This window comes from Triturus cristatus, chromosome 5_1, assembly GCF_964204655.1.
Source record: "Triturus cristatus chromosome 5_1, aTriCri1.1, whole genome shotgun sequence".
Classification (NCBI taxonomy): Eukaryota; Metazoa; Chordata; class Amphibia; order Caudata; family Salamandridae; genus Triturus; species Triturus cristatus.
The window spans coordinates 1,001,484,295-1,001,500,892 of NC_140587.1; the positions used below are offsets into that span (position 1 = coordinate 1,001,484,295).

General features: G+C 44.8%; 2 protein-coding genes across 4 annotated transcripts in view; one reads left to right on the forward strand and one right to left on the reverse strand.

The window, feature by feature from the left end:
• Nucleotides 1–12,751, reverse strand: part of NSUN2 (NOP2/Sun RNA methyltransferase 2) — a 503,790-nt gene extending 491,039 nt beyond the window's left edge. The window contains exon 1 of the mRNA XM_085606101.1: nucleotides 12,470–12,751. Within this exon, the coding sequence (XP_085462227.1) occupies nucleotides 12,470–12,700 (231 nt within the window). The 5' untranslated portion in view covers nucleotides 12,701–12,751. The remainder of the gene's footprint in view (nucleotides 1–12,469) is intronic.
• Nucleotides 12,752–13,244: 493 nt separating this feature from the next.
• Nucleotides 13,245–16,598, forward strand: part of SRD5A1 (steroid 5 alpha-reductase 1) — a 264,734-nt gene continuing 261,380 nt past the window's right edge. For 2 of the 3 annotated variants that reach the window (XM_085606104.1, XM_085606103.1), the window contains exon 1: nucleotides 13,245–13,669. In XM_085606104.1, coding sequence (XP_085462230.1) covers nucleotides 13,365–13,669 — 305 coding nt within the window. In that variant the 5' untranslated portion in view covers nucleotides 13,245–13,364. The remainder of the gene's footprint in view (nucleotides 13,670–16,598) is intronic. The other variant, XM_085606102.1, reaches the window with a different exon arrangement.

The following is a 16,598-nucleotide window of genomic DNA, read 5'->3' on the forward strand; positions in this document are numbered from 1 at the left end:
CCCAAATGTATGTATAAGTTACACCAAAAGGGGGCAACTCTTAAATACCGCTAATGTTATAAAACATTGTTTTTTCACTCTTTTTGCATTACAGGGAGACCTTTCACATAATTGGGATGCTTGTGTGGAGGGGGGGGGGTTAAATAGTTTGGAATGTTTTTGCCATGGTACTGCACTGAAGATTGTAGTTGTTGCACACACTGACACAATAATACCATTCCAGTTTATAAATGACACAGGGGAAGGAAAAGACTACGTTGAAACCTCTTGACACCCCCGCGTTGATCATGTGGAATGTTCAAGGGCTTAACAACCCCTGCAAGACCAGAATGGTGCTGGCATAGCTCGACCGGCACTGTATAAATATAGCACACCTTCAGGAGACACATTACACGAAACAAACAAAGTGGGATGGGATTGCGATGGGCTGGGACCAGACTGGCCTTCTCATACTCATCTTATTCCAGGGGAGTGCTGATACTAACAAGGAAAGGCATGCAATTCACTGTGACAGAGGCCATTACAGACAATCAAACGAGATATGCCATACTACAGGGTGCCCTCTATGGTTCCTTTATCACCCTAGTGAACACATATGGGCCGAATGTAGACGATCCGTGGTTCTTCACTCGAGTATGGAACATCTTACGCACCTTACCACAATCTGTCATAATATGGGGGGGGGGGAATTGAACTCATTGTTCGACTCGATGCAGGACAGGTCAACACAGATCCCTGGCCATGACACACAATCCGCCAAGGTACTGAGGGAGGGGATAGAAGACTTTGGAATGGCGGACTTATGACATAGGTGTCACCTGTGCGCCAGAGAGGGCACCTATGCCTCAGCTGTGCTCAATACATAGTTTAGACTATTGGTTGACAACGGAGGAGATTAGCACTTGGGCGATGATATTCAACACCTACCTTAAACCTTGTCCAACCACAACCCAGTCAAATTAGATGTGAAGATATCAACGCAGATGCCAACACAATTCAACTGCACTGCTGGACCAGATATCCAAAGATACCTTAAGATCAGCCACACTAGAATACTTCGATATCAATAAAGGTTCAGTGGAAAAGGCAGACACGCTCTGGGAAGCCTTTAAGTCTACAATACGAGGGATTTGCATTAGTACACAAGCGGGAATACTGAAGGACATACGTGTGCAACTCTAGCGATGTCTGAGACCAAATCACATGTTATCATGGCATGGCAGAACGAGAGGTATGCTATCTCTCCCAAAAACATGTGGCAAGAATGTACAGGGGGGATAGGGGGGCGGCTAAATCACTTATTGGCGGCCAAACTTAGACCCATGGGAAAACATTATCATGGGATAAAGATCACTGACAAGAATGGGAAGGAATGTCAAGATACCCCAGGAATTCTGTCTGCTTTTTCAAAATTCTAAGCAACATTATGTACATCTAGAGAATCCACAACAAAGGAGATTCCATCCTAATTGGATGATGTAGCACTAGTGTGGAAATCAGCAGGTCAGAGGTAGTTCACATCACAATCCATAGAAGAAGAAGAAAAGGTGCTCAAGGCCATCCGCTCCATGCCAAATGGGAAAGCACCGGGGCCAGATGGACTAACCCATGAAATCTATCATTAATATGCAACATTATTGGCGCTCCATCTGCAAAACGTATGTATCTCTATATACATGGAAACATACACTAAACAGATGCTCCCTCTGACTCACTGTGAACCTCTCATCATAGCACTTCTGAAACCTGACACACGCCCGGAGAGGTGCGAGTCGTATCGTCCCCTCTCGCTAATTAACACCGACGCCAAGGTGCTGGCTAAAATTCAGGCTAGTAGACTTCAGCCCCTACTAACCAAAATCGTCCTACCTGACCAATCGGGGCTTGTGCGGAACAGATCCACAACAAATATGTCTCTTTACAACATGTGGTGTTACCACACGGTAGGTAACAACGCGGTCCTTACACCGACCGCGTTGTTACAACGCATGGCTTTACATCGCAAGTCGTATTCCTACTCCAGTTAGCGCAACAGCAGGGAATGTGTTGATTTAAAATCCAACACATTCCCTGGTGTTGCACGCCACCTAGCGCAAGTCATAGAAACGACTGGCGATGTAAAGCCACGCATAGTAACAACGCGGTCGTTGCAATGACCGCGTTGTTACCTACCTGCGTGGTAACACCCGCGGTGAAAACGCTGTTTCCCATCCACAACACATAAATTAAGTACAATATTTGCAGTACTCCACCAACTGAATCTGAACTTAGAAGCCGCAGCGATATTACTTGATGCAGCTAAAGCCTTCGAATCAACAGACTGGCCCAACATTTTCACTATTTTGTCATGGATGGGTATTCCAAAGGGGGTCCTGAGGTGGGTGAGGCGGTTGTATACATTACCAATGGCCAAGGTGCATTTCAACGGAAACACTCGGAACTGATGCATATGTATATATGGGTACCAGACAAGGATGCCCACACTCTCCTGTATTATTTTCACTGGCCCTGGAACCACTAGCATGCGTGACTCAAACACACGCAATTGCAGCGTTACGTTTTCAACAGACATATTGGCATCTCATTACATACGGACATCTGGTCCCATATGTCCACAACCCCTCACAACATCTGACAGCCTTACTTAAAGAATATATCCGTTTTGAAAGGTACTCTGGTCTGGGTATAAACTGGGCGAAATCAGTGATATTACCACCAACGCCTTGTACAAAGCCATATAATCTGGACTATCCGCTTGAGTGGAGAACAGAACCCATAAAATACCTGGGAGTGTGGATACATAAAGCTCCTGATACAGCGATAAGTGAGAACTTTGGTAAAGCTATGGTGAAATTGGAGGACAAGCTGGACAAAGATGCCCCTGTCCATGGCTGACAGTTGCTTTAATGAAAATGATTATAGTGCCAGTATTTCTTTACTTGTTCAGCAAAATACCAATAGTGCTCCCCCAGCCATTTTTAAAACACTTTGCACACAATAATGTTAGCATGGGTGGATAAACAACAACGTATTGGGTGGGATGCAATGACAAGACCTCGTGTACAGGGTGGCTTCGGGCCACCAGATGTGTATATTTACTATCTGTGAGCACAAGCGCAATACTCGCACTATTAGTACTTCCCCCAGACATACGTACACTTGGCAGTGGAGGCGGGAGATGCCCGTCCGCTTCGATACATCCTACCATATAAACGTACCAATGTCGCTCATACAGAAATAAATACAGTACACTGCACAACTTCAGCATGGAGAGCTCTAAGGGAAAGAGCCCACAAAATTGCAATATTTGCCCCCACACTGCCGCTGGGGCACCACCCAGCTATTTCCGTAACACAGGATGTGTACTTGCTCCATTCAAACAATAGGGAGATCTATATCCTGGGGGGGGAATTTCTGGAACCAACCAATCTGATGTACATTCAAAATGCAACACCCCCTTTCCCATTCACATATCACCGACTACGATCTGCCATTAAGGTCCTTCTCCCCAATAGCTTACCTATTGAACAACTGGGCCAATCTCTCTCCTGATGTATTGTGAGATAATTGGACTAGGAAGATGTGCACTTCGACTAGGTAATATAATCTAAGAAACTTGTGTCAATTCACTGTAATATGTGTACTGGTTATAAAGCAGCGGATGGCATGTTATATTTGTATTGTTTTAAAAGATCAAACTCAATTTAATTTTTTAAAAAATGCATTTTGTGATGAAATCCCTTTTGTGTCATTTCTAGAACAACTTGCCAATTATCAAAACTAATGTCCTGCCTAGGCTGTTGAATCTCTTTGGGATATATCAGTAACTATGCCAGGCTGAACTTTCTCATCACTACAAAAGGAGGGAGGATTTCTTAAGGTAAGGGAAAGAACCAAAGTCTCTGAAAATAGAATGATGAAACTATGGTCGAATCTAAGGACTAGTGAGCCCAGATATAATGCTAGCAGGCTACACATTTGAGTTTCCTTCAAGCCTAAATGGCTCACAAAATAAATAAAAACAACTTGCTAACACATAAAAATAAAGACATTCACAAATGCAGTTTAGCAATTTAAAGTGTCCTTACCGAAACCGGCTTCCGAAGCAAAAGGGAGCGGCACAGAGTAAGGAGCAGCGCCCCATAACAAGGTAAAAGCAAGCCAGGTTAAGGGGGGTGAGAAATATGGAGTGCGAGACCATTTGATTTTGTATCTACAGCAGGCACAACGAATATGAGGCTCTCACTCACCATAACGAAGCAGCAAGGGGACTTACAAATATGATGGTTTCGAACGGGGATCTGATCCAAATACTAGATTTTCTGTATGTGTTCCTTCTTTTGTGACATAACCAGGTTGGGGCAACCAAAACACCCCCGTAAATAGTTGTTTGATGCAAGTTTTGGGGGGACAGGCATTTTGTGGGTTGGGAAGTTGGGGATGGCGCAACCTTAATAGAGTAGCAGGGTGGGGGGGGGGAGGGGTAGGGGTAAGTTGAACACACAGAGAGCGTACAAACGGAACAAGAGATAGTTAAGATAGAAAGGATGCAATGTGGAGACACAAGAGCAACAGATATTGCAGGGCAATTGAATCGGAGACCATTTCCCCATGGCTGGACACAAAGCGAAGATGACCTCATTGAAGGTGTGGTCCTGGAATGTGAATGGACTCAATGGTAAACCTAAAAGATCGGTTGTCCTACAAAACATTAAACGGCATATGCCGGATGTTGTTCTTTTATTGGAAACACTCCTAAATGGTAACCACTTTAAAGCTCTAGACAGATATGACTATGCTGGCACCTGCAGGGTACACAATGGGATCCAGGGGGGTGGGGGTACTCTACAGAAGGGCATTCCCCTTTAGTCAAGGAAAGGTATGGACCGATACATCAGTACAATAAGTAGCTGTTAGCGGGACCTGGGAAGGGAAGAGATTAAACCTCTGTTCAGTACATGCGCCTCCGGGGCTACAGTCTACCACACTGTAAGCATTGGGTCCCTACTCTTGGAACTTCTAGAAGGCCGGCTGATATTAGGAGGCGATATGAATGACATTCTATCGGCAGAGATGGATAGGGTAAGGTGTACAACGTCAGGGAGGAGAGTAGGCCAATACGGGGTTTTGCTATGGGCCTAGGTGTTATAGGGCAGCATCAGCACCCCACCGAGAAGCAATACACTCACATGTCGACAGGGAGCTGGAACCTCTCCACACTAGACTATCTCATAACACAACGTCTGGGCCTAGGGGAATTCATAGACGCGACAGATATGACGAGATGCGCCTCAGACCACTCCCACGTTGAAGCGAGGCTGACTGGATCCCAGAAAGATTATGCATTGCCCCCGCAATTAGACCCATGGTATTTCAAAGATGGGGGCTTCAGGGAGGATATGAGGAAGGGAGCAGAACAATTCTTTATAGATCATGTGGGATCTGTCGACTCCAAAGTGACTCTGTGGGAGGCCTTTAAACAGTCCTTAGGGGCAGAGCCCATGCACAAGTAGGCGCCATAAAGAAGGAAAAGCTCTTAAATGCCACACCCCTGAGAATGACATAATGAGCTTGGAGTCTAGTGCGACAATGGAATAATCTGGGTCAGGAGAAGAGCAACAAAGCCAATGGCTATGTCAAAACGAATTTTGTGGCCTGGCCTGTTAGACGATAGTGCCAGGGCCCAAGCATTAGCCACATAACACAGACTGTATGACGCTGGTGACGAGGTGAATACATTGTTGGCTTGGCAAGATAAGAGGAGGATGAATGGCAGATGAGTCCCCGGACTGGTAGACAGGGAGGGAAGTAAATACGATACAGGGACAGAAGTGGCAGAGAGATTCTCCACATATTATGAGGAAATGTACACTTCCTTGTCCATAAAAACTGAGCAGGACTGTAGTGACTTCTTACAAGATATCACCTTACCACGATTATCAGGGGCGGATGGAAAGATGTTAGAGGAAGTGCTAACAATTGATTAAATAAAGGCAGCATCCCGCTCCCTGCAATCAGGCAAAGCAGTAGAGCAGAACAGTCTCCCTGTGGAGATGTACAAATCTATCCTTAAGGAAACAGCAAAGCACCTCCTGGAGGACATGCTAATAGAGGAAAAGCGAGAAGGGATACTTCCCCTGGATCAGACAACCACGGTAATAGTCATAATACCAAAAGTAGGCAATCCACCAACTGAATGTGGGTCATGTAGACTACTTTCTCTGCTCAAATACGAAGTAAAGGTCCTAGCAAAACTCCTATCCATGCTCCTGGCCAGAGTGATTAAATCCCTTGCACACCCAGATCAATCTGAGTTTATGCCCCACAGAGGAAGCAGACAGAACCTTTGAAGGCTGTTCGGGGTCCTTCATCTAAAGGAGACAACCCCTGATGACCAGGCGGCCCTCCCATCTCTAGACGCCAGGATGGCCTTTGATGGTGTCGAGTGGAACTATCTCTTTGCTGTCTTGGATCGGTATGGCCTGGGACCGAGATTTATAGGGTGGGTCAGACTTCTCTACCAACAACCATTGGCTAGGATAAGAGTCAATGCCACAGTGTCCAGGGTATTCGCATTACAAAAGGGGACAAGACAAGGATGTCCACTGTCTACAATCTTATTTGCTTTGGTCTTGAAGCTCTTGGCTGCGTGGATACGCCAAGACCCTTTGATCTGGGGGATCCCAGTTGGGAGGAGTGGGAAGAACACATCTAGCTATATATGGATGACATGCTCCTGTATGTCAGGAGACTGATAACCAATCAATTGACAAGATACTGAAAATATTCTGCATCTACGGGGAGTACTCAGGGTACTGAATTAATTGTGAGAAGTCACTGCTCTCCCCCTTAGCAGGGGGAACCCCTATGGTGACAGACAGGTGTGTGGTGCTGATTATAGAACAAGGCTTTAAATATGTAGGGATCTATATAACAAGACACCCAAGAGTTCTACCATCCTAATCTGGTAACAGACTCATCGTAGACGCCAAGCACTGGAGGACCCTACCTCTAGCCATGATGGGACGTGCGGCATTGTTCAAAATTATGGCCCACTCCCGAATATTATATGCAATGCAAAATACACCATATAAGGTGCCCCCTTCTTTCTTTCAAAGAGGAGACGCTGAACTGCAAGCACTAATATGGGGCGGGCCCGCACCCCGGTTATCGTTACGCAAACTCTACAAAGGGGTTTATGAAGGGGAACTAGCAGTACCAGACATACAGAGCTATTACTGGGCAGCCCAATTAGTCACTGTAAATGGGTGGATGTTTGGAGAATGGGCGGAACCGGCATATAGGGTGGATAGACTGGCCCTGAGTAATAAGGGACCTCGAGCAGTACTATATTCCAAGCAAGTAATGAAGAACCTACTGCTATATACTCGACAATGACACAGGTATGGTATGCTGCAACTAAATATCTGGGCTGGGAAGAGGATCTCACAGGGATGACAGTGCTCTGTGACAGTGGTCGTGTGAAGGGAGTGGGCATCCTAAAGGGCTTTGCTAAGTGGGAGCTGTTGGGTCTTGCGAAACTAGGGAACATTTGGAGCGGATACGCATATATCACGTGTACGACCCTACAAACGGAATACGAGATGGGAAAGGGGGAATGGCTACGGTACTTGCAACTGGGACATGCCTTACAGGAATATATTTGTGAAAGAGAGACTCTGAAAGAAGCCTCTCTGCTGGAGAACAGAGTACTGACCGAACGGCTACACGAAAAAGCAATTTCCTTGCTGTATAGGAAAATAATTGATAACCCACCAGACACACTAGGCTTATTAAGGGCAACTTGGGATGGGGACGGTAGCACGATGGAAGATGAGGATTGGATGCAGGTAGTACAAGGTCCGAGAGAGGTTGCAATACGAGCAAGGTTCTGACTAATACAATTGAAAATTCTCCACAGAGTGTATTATCCAAAGTCAGTGTTGCACCGCATGGGACGTAGTGAAGATACACGCTGCCATAGAGGGTGTGTATTGGAAGGGACCTTCTACCATTTAATATTGGAATGCACAATGCTACAGGTATATTGACAGAAGGTAGGAGAGGTGATGGCAGCAGTCATGGGCCTAGAGATATCGACAGATCCTAAATGGTTCCTACTACTGATCCCGGGGAACAAAGACTGGCCAAGGCATGCAAGACAGTGGTAGTTGCGAAGCAAAACACTGCAAGGAAATGGGAGGCAACTGCCGCACCGACAATAGAAGAGGGTGAAAATTATCTAGATTGGTGATGGCAGGCAGAACACACAGTATATAAGAGTAGGGGGAGCCCAAGGAAATGGGAGAAGATACGCGTGGCCTGGTAGACTTAAAAGGATTTATGGCAAGTTCATGTAAACTGTAATTTGTCACAACATGCTGTAACTGCTATGGTAAATAACTGTGCACTATTGGTTTTTCAAAGAATGAAAAGAGATGGCAATACAACTGTTTCTTAATTGTACTGAATACCGAACACATATCAATAAAAAGTTATTTTTTTGTTTTTTTTAAATGTCTTTACCGATGGTGGGAGAAATGATACACCAAACTGCCAATGGCTGAGATGAGAGCAGTATACACCGTTGGGTGGAGCCAAAGCACCACTCTATGTCTATTTTATAGAAATGTTAACAGGAATTGCAAACAGCTGATTTGTCAAGACAGACCTAAAATAGATTCATACAGATAAGTCTATTGCTTTTAGAACACTGTGGGACCTCCGTGGTTGACCACGTCATCACGACTGCACCAGCACCACCAAGAAACATGAGATGCAGTAACCAGCAGGCTCATGGCTGTACCCCCTCTCGCTCAGATTCATTATGACCCATAGTTTACTACAGCTTTGAGTGGGGACCATTTTATTAAACGGAGAGCTGGAGACTTAAAGACTGTGGTCAATATGTTCAAAGAGAAAATGTAAAATATTTTGACAAATGCAAAATAGAATTCAAACAGTTTAAAACTGGACTGAATGCAATACTATTATATCCAGCAATGGGTTACACTACTTCCAAAAAGGGGCGGGGATTAGACAGACCTAACCTTTGAGAATTTGATAAGGGGAAGCTTGTCATGATACATTAACTACCAACAGGGTGAAAAAGTAACAGAGATAGTCCTAATAAACACAATGAGAGTGTAACCTTGGTAGACACACAGGGGAATGCTATGATGGAATATCGCACAGGGCGACAGAAGTGTTCAGCATACAAAGCAATGCTATAAGTTGAGGTTTCATTGGTTTAACTAGACATGAATTTAAAACCATGTAATGAGGTGCACCAAGGCACTGATGGAGGGTTGGGATAGAGGGTACAGCCCTAAATATATAGTTGGCATGTTTAATGTTAAGAGCGTTTTAGAAAGAAGTTCACAGCTAGGTAAAGAGCATTCCAGAGTTCAAGAGACGTTATCCACAATGCATGAATGATGTGGAATATATGCCTTTTGAAACGACTGTGTGTCACCATTATCCTGAGAAATGAAGTTACAACTTGTGGGATGCAGACACTTCGAAACAAATCTGGCAGGACTGTTCGTTTTGAAATCTAGCGTACATGGGAATTCTTCTGTATTAGAATGTGGAAAATCTGTGTTTTAACATGTCACTGATATTATATTTAATCTTGGTTAAAGACGTTGCTGAAATAATTTTGTTCTATGGAACTTTAACAAATACCTTAAGACTGTGTGCAAATAAGAAGATATTACTCTAAATAGCACATGGATTGCCAGAAGAATAAATCATATACACAGACTGTGTATGTGCGTTTTAAATCCCAATTCAGGTATTATTGGTGTTTTGTCACTGCGCCAATAATAACTGAATTGGGATGTAACCATCAGATACAGGCATATACACAATTGTGATTCATTTATGACACAGAAAATGAAGAGATTAATTTGTATAAATGTAAAGCCTTGAGAGAGCCCCAGGCTTAACAGCCCCCCAAGGGGTGAAACATGTGCTGGCTGTTTCTCAAGAGAATTGGATATCGATTTAACGCTTTGAAAATAAAAGTGGAGCTACAAACATACGGACATGAGTATGACGGATTTTTAATGGGAAGACACTCCTACGCCTTTTTGAATAGACATAAAATGGGGGAATCAAGGGTCCATACCCCGTTGGAGTGAACACCAGCCATAAGGGATTTCTACAGGCAAGCAGAGGGGGATGGACCCTTTCTCAGTGTGCCCCTCTGCCAACTACCTAGTCCAACTATGCATCAAGCCCAATGATACTAAAAGGTTGATTCTGGGCCTCATAATTTCTAAATCTGACATGATCACCAGGGGCCCCATTAACCCTTTTCTAATGTTGTGGAGAGTTGCAGGGAGCACAGCGGTCACGAAGCAACAATAGAAAATACCGAAAAGTCTCCTGGGTCACTGAATCCATGACCAAAAAAACGTGCAAGTTACTACCGATATGCAAGCCAGTACCTGTAATATAGGTGGCATCTTACATCAAAGCCCAAGAAATCCAGCTCCACTCTGACTGCATACATAAGGGGGGTGTAGCAGGGGTCTGACAGCTGCACATAAGACTGCACCAGGCTTGCATAGTCGGTGCATGATGGATACATGCAAAATGAATGTATCGTGGTTATACAGAGTATGACACTGTATAAAGCCTTGTGACCATGGGAACTCCATGAATTGGCACAATTGGAGACCATGCCAAATAAACAGTGCCTCGACATAGCCAATGTATCTCGTTACTTTTTTACTCACAAAGTTTCACTCAAACTGTTATACTTAAGGAAACGAAATGTCATAAAAAAAATACACTAAAAAGATTAAAGAGTCACACATAAGGGCACAATAACCTTGGCAGCTATGAAACAGAATTAAATGCTACTTTTTTTTACACACAGATTCATCTTTAACTAAATTGGTTTATGCTAGGGGCTGCTAATTCTACACTGGAACGTATTGAAACCTGTTTCCCTCTCCATTCAGTCAATCCTCTGGGAAAACAGCTAATCAAATTTGCCCGGAAGGATGATGAGAAAAAGCAGGGCTGTCCCAACAAATCCGGGGAGATTTCATCACACTACGAAAGACTGGGAAATAAAGATGAAGCAGGAGCCTTCGATGAATGGAGCCACGAATGGATAAGGTACATACTGAGTAATTGGCGTAAGGCACCACACGGGCAGATAAGTAACACTTAACTAGTCACCCTAGACTGAACCCGCATTCCGCATGAATAGACACGTCCTGGGGGAGGGAGGGGTCATGAGGGCCCTCTACAACAAAACCTGCAGGGCTGACCTCATGGGACCTACCGTACACTCTGTCCATATATGGTATACATATACAGTTCTTAGAAAACTGGGATGGCATAATACGATGACACAACTTGCCCCACTCTGGGAGACTGGAAAATTAGGTAGACTCAGCAGCTGTAAAGGATTCAAGGAGTGGGATTTAATTGGAATCTCAAAGGTGGGTGACCTCTGGATCAAGGGGAAAGTCACCACATTGGAACAACTTCAGGGCAAATACGATATGGCACCCACAGAGCAGTTTCGCTATCTTCAAATTAGACATGCACTTGAGGCCACCATTGCACCGGGCACTGCCCTCCCAGAAGCCTCCCAACTTGAGGATAGGCTGCTAACAGAACGCATCGATAAAAGGGCCATACCACTGACCTACCGGAAAATAATTAACAATCAACCGGACCCCACACAGAGCCTTCGTGGACAATGGCAGGACAATATCGCTGAACTAGAGGACACTGACTGGCAGGAAGCGTTAGAATCGCCACGAGTGGCAATCCCCTCAATACTAAGGCTAGTGCAACTCAAGGTGCTCCATAGAACATATCTATCCAGGGTAGTTTTAGCCAAAATAGGGAGGACTGATGCCCGGCTCTGCCTGCGAAAATGTGGAGCCATAGGCACATTCTTCCACACAATATGGGAATGCCCTGGGATTCAAACATACTGGGAAACAATCATGAATACGATTACCAGAACCCACGCGAGGTCTCCTAAACATATGGGAGGCCACAGATCTCAATCGCAAGGCCCATGACTGGGAGACACTGGGCCTAAGACTGGGCAGCACTGGGCATGACGATAGCGAAACGCAACATCACCAAACACTGGGGGGCACAGACAGCACAAGCATATACAGAATGGTGCAATGACATGGACTGGGCAATAGTGGCTGAAAGGGCAGTGTATGAAAGTAGAGGATATGTCCCAAAAAGTGGGAGCGGGTGTGGGGAGGGTGGATCGAATTTAGGGTAAATATCTGTACACCGTCACCAGGAGATCTTTTATCGGATGGCACGGACAGCTAAAGACAGATGGTGAAATTGTCAACGGCAATTATGAGGAGTTGGGCATGGATGCTGTAGATTTCGAGAGGACGTCACAAGTCGTACATTCAATAAAAAGAACTTTAAAAAAAAATAGTTTACGAAGAGTTACAGTAATTTATACCGCGTTGTCTCGGACTGGTTTCCCTTCTTGGTCTTGCTCTGGGCGGCATCGTTTCGGTTCCTGGTTTCGCTGCCGGTTCCTACGGTGTCTACGTCCCATGGTGGAGACGTTGTGGTTCAGGGAGAGCCTATTGACCAAACTAAACTGTAAGAGAGGAGTGTGGCTAAGTGTGGAACGCCGGACACGAGGGAATCGCAAAAGAACCAGAGAGGCAGAGTTGAGTATCACCATGAACCCATCTGAGAGGAAAGGACTGTAGCTCCACCAATCAACAGTCAGACAAGCCACGTGCGACCACTGACATTCAGGAGGTGGGCGTGGTGTAAATGTGACACCTCACCTAATACTTTGCAAAACAGCAGCCATGTTTAAAAGGCAGTAAGCGCTTCTTACAACCAGTACGGATTTGTTTTTTTTTATAAAAAAAATATTTTGCCGTTTTATATAACGTAAACCTGACGGCGGGCATTAGGGCCGTTAACATGAGCATTTGAATCTTTTTATATATTTACTAGGCACGGGAAGATTAAATGATGTATCTAAAATCATAAAATGATAAGCTGAGTCCCGGATTTAGACCTTGTTTGTCCAAGTCCAAATGTTGCTGTTATTGTTGCAAGGCAACAAGTCTTCCAGATTCTTGTTTTCCGATCCTACTAATATCCACTCCAACATGGTCGCTTTTAAGTTCTACCAATGAAGGTAAAGCAGTCCTCTCTTTACGTTTACACTACCCATCCATGCATATACAGTCGTAAACATAAAGTACACTAGACGGCGCTCACGTTTTATTCTGTGTCCGATGTCGGCCACGTAAGACGTAAATGCTTTTCTTCTCAAGCTCTTCCATTCGCCAGGATTTTGCTAGGACTAACTTTCTCTGCTTGTGCTCGCAATGTTTTCCCAAATGTTAGAGACAGAATTGCAAGCTGTCGATGAAAAGCAGCTGCTAGATTTGCTTTCGGGGTTCATGGTGTTAATGGGTATCGTCTCTTATGTGGCGCTACGCTGGATCCAGGTGCCCTATGGTCGCTATTCATCACCTATCTTCGGCTTCCCGGTGCCCGCCCGTCTTGCCTGGTTCTTGCAAGAGTTACCTTCACTTTGCCTCCCCATCATACTACTACTTTGCTTGCCCCGGACACCGTCCCTACCACAGCTCATTCTGCTCGGGGCGTTTATCGCTCACTATACACAAAGGTGAGAGTTGATCATTCAGACGTGTGTTTGATGTGTGTGGAGGGGTGTTTAGATACGGTTAATATACATGCACGCCCTAAAGAACATATTTCGGAAAGTGAATCCCAACTTTTAGCTACAAGTGTTAATTATAAAAAGCAGTGTTATATATCTCATTCTAAAATAGTTTTGACTACAGTGACCTGTAAGTTAATAGTCGTGTTTGCTTCTTTCCTTTTCGGCATTGTTGTTGCCAAATACTGTCATGGGATGGAGACCTTCTGCTGCATGCAGGTTTCAGTTTCCAGTTTTAGTTTTTATTGACAGTTTGATATCCTGCCTAAAAAGACAATACAAACAGATCATATACACACTTAATACAAAAAAACCCACTAATCATAGTAAAACGTATACTTTCATCATCATCATAACAACTTTATTTCGGCCTCGAGGACCATAAAAGAATAAAACAGTATAAACATACAATAAAAAGTACATATTGCTCACATCATAATGGAATACATCAGTTCGGAGTTGCGACATAGCTATGGGGAAACGTGTTCAAGCACAATGTTTGATTTTATACAACGGTTGCGACTGAACCACATAGCTGTTAAAAATTTTGCAATTGCAAATACTGTAGGTGCTGATAAATCAGTTTTTAAAATTCTATAAGCTGGGATGTGCTGCTTAAAGCCCAAGGTTTTTAAAAGTGGGAGGAGCCAGTATCTCCTTGATCTTTGATATGCTCGACAAAAGAATATAATGTGCAAATCGGACTCAGAGGGATGGCCACATGCTGAGCATTGTGTTGCTGATTGTGACCAACTGGCGGTGTGAGCTCCTAGGGGGAGGGTACCATAACGCCATTGTAAATAAAGTTTTCTGGTTAGCGTTGGTTCAATGACATCTAAGACTACTTCTCGTTTATACGTGTCTTTGAATCCCAAAAAGTGCTCAGTTAAAGACCCAGCCCTAGCCTTCATAATGAGATCACGTAATTTGTGCTCATAGTAGGCCAGTGAGATTGTTTTGCGAGAGGTCGTGCGGCATGCATTGGCTGGGTCGGACCACAAATCGGGTCTGCCTATTAACTCGCAGGATTGTTTGACATACAAAAGCCATGGTACTTGGTCAGCTCTTACAAGGCGCAAAATCTCTTGTAACTCCATTCTGTAATTCTGAAGCTCTGGAGTACGCCATAATTTGTGCCAGAATATTAACGGTTTTAAACCAAGCTCCACCACAAAGGGTCTTAAGCCCAAATCTAATTTTAAAGGTAATAATGGTGTGCTAGACAGTAGAGCTGTCAGCTGTCTCAAGAAGTTATTCTCGATGATCTGTGATTTCTGATTGGGTATATGTCCCCAAATTTCACCCCCATATAACCCAGCCGCCCTAGCTAGTGTTTTATAAATGTGGAGACGTGGGCCTAATGGTTTATAATTCAGCCCACTCATCATCCTGGAAATGGCGCCCGTCATCTGCGTTAGCTTCAAATTTACTTTTGTCTGGTGTGAATCCCACTTCATTGATTGATTGAAAATGACCCCCCAAATATTCAAAGGTATATACCCTCTCAAGGCTAGAAGCCCCTATCCGTGGGCTCGGTCGGGTTGAAGCGGGCGGGTTGAAGATCATATATTTAGTTTTAGTAGTATTGATCTCCAAACCGTGCGACTTACAAAAGTCGACAAATCCATCGAGGACCCTTTGAATGCCCATGGGGGATTTGGAGAGCAGCAGGGTGTCATCTGCAAACATGATTGCTGGTACCCTGCTGCCCGCTAGCCTGGGGGCATCAGTATTACTTAACTTGTTTAGGTGGCTAAAAACCCCGTTGACAAAGAGGCAGAAAAGGGTCGGTACAAGCACACAGCCCTGTCTGACCCCCCTGTCAACGGGAAAGCCTTCCGAAAGGGTTCCTCCTCGGCCACACCTTACCCTTGCGAAGTTGCCCTGGTGTAGTTTTTTCAGGATTATAAGAAGGTCAGCGGGGGCCCCTAAGGCCGTCAAGACGGCCCATAATTTGTCCCTAGGGACTAAATCAAATGCCGCTCGCAGGTCTACGAATATCGTGTATAGGCTACCCCCCTCGATTGTTACTGACTTCCAATAGAGAAGGTTCAGACGAAAAATTTGGTCCACCGTTGAGACAGCCCTCCTGAAGCCCGCTTGAAAGGGACTCAGTATGTTATAGTCATCGATCCAGACCTGGAGTCGGTCCAGAATCAGTCTGCCAAAGATTTTTTGTGGGACGTCTATGAGACTAATAGGTCTGTAGTTGGCTGGGAGCAGAGGTGAACCCTTTTTGTAAATGGGGACAATCTCTGCGTCCAGCCAAGTATCAGGGACCTCCATACCGCCCAAGATGGAATTAAATAGTAGGGTTAGGTAAGGTGTCCAGACGTCCGGCTCCTGCTTAAAGAGATCACCCGGGAGACCATCCAGACCGGGAGCCTTGCCTGATGCCAATCCCACAATGACCGCTCTGACCTCCTTGGTTGTAAACAAGGGCATTTCTATGGTGTCATCAACCAGTAGTAAGGGAGGAGCGACCGTTTCCCCATCCGGTAGTTGGTATAACGATTGAAAGTGATCTGACCATACTCTAGCTGAAATATTCGGCTCCAATGCTGTGGCCAGTTCCATCGAACCGGTATTCACAGTTCGCCAGAATTTACGTGAGTCGCCCCTGGCAAGTGATGCAGAGAGTGTTTCCCATTTTAGATGTTCCCATTCTTTTTTTGCGTTACTAGTAGTAAGGGTTTTGAAAACAGATCTCTTGGCCCTAATTACCTCGCTTCCCATACCCGCCTTGATAGAGATCAATAGGCTCTCAGAGGAACTTGGAAAGTAAGGAAACGCCTGAGATCTGATTTCCCCCCCCCCTCACTCTCACGCCTGGTTAAACTCTTTCGCCTACCCGTATTCTCATGTCCATGTGTTT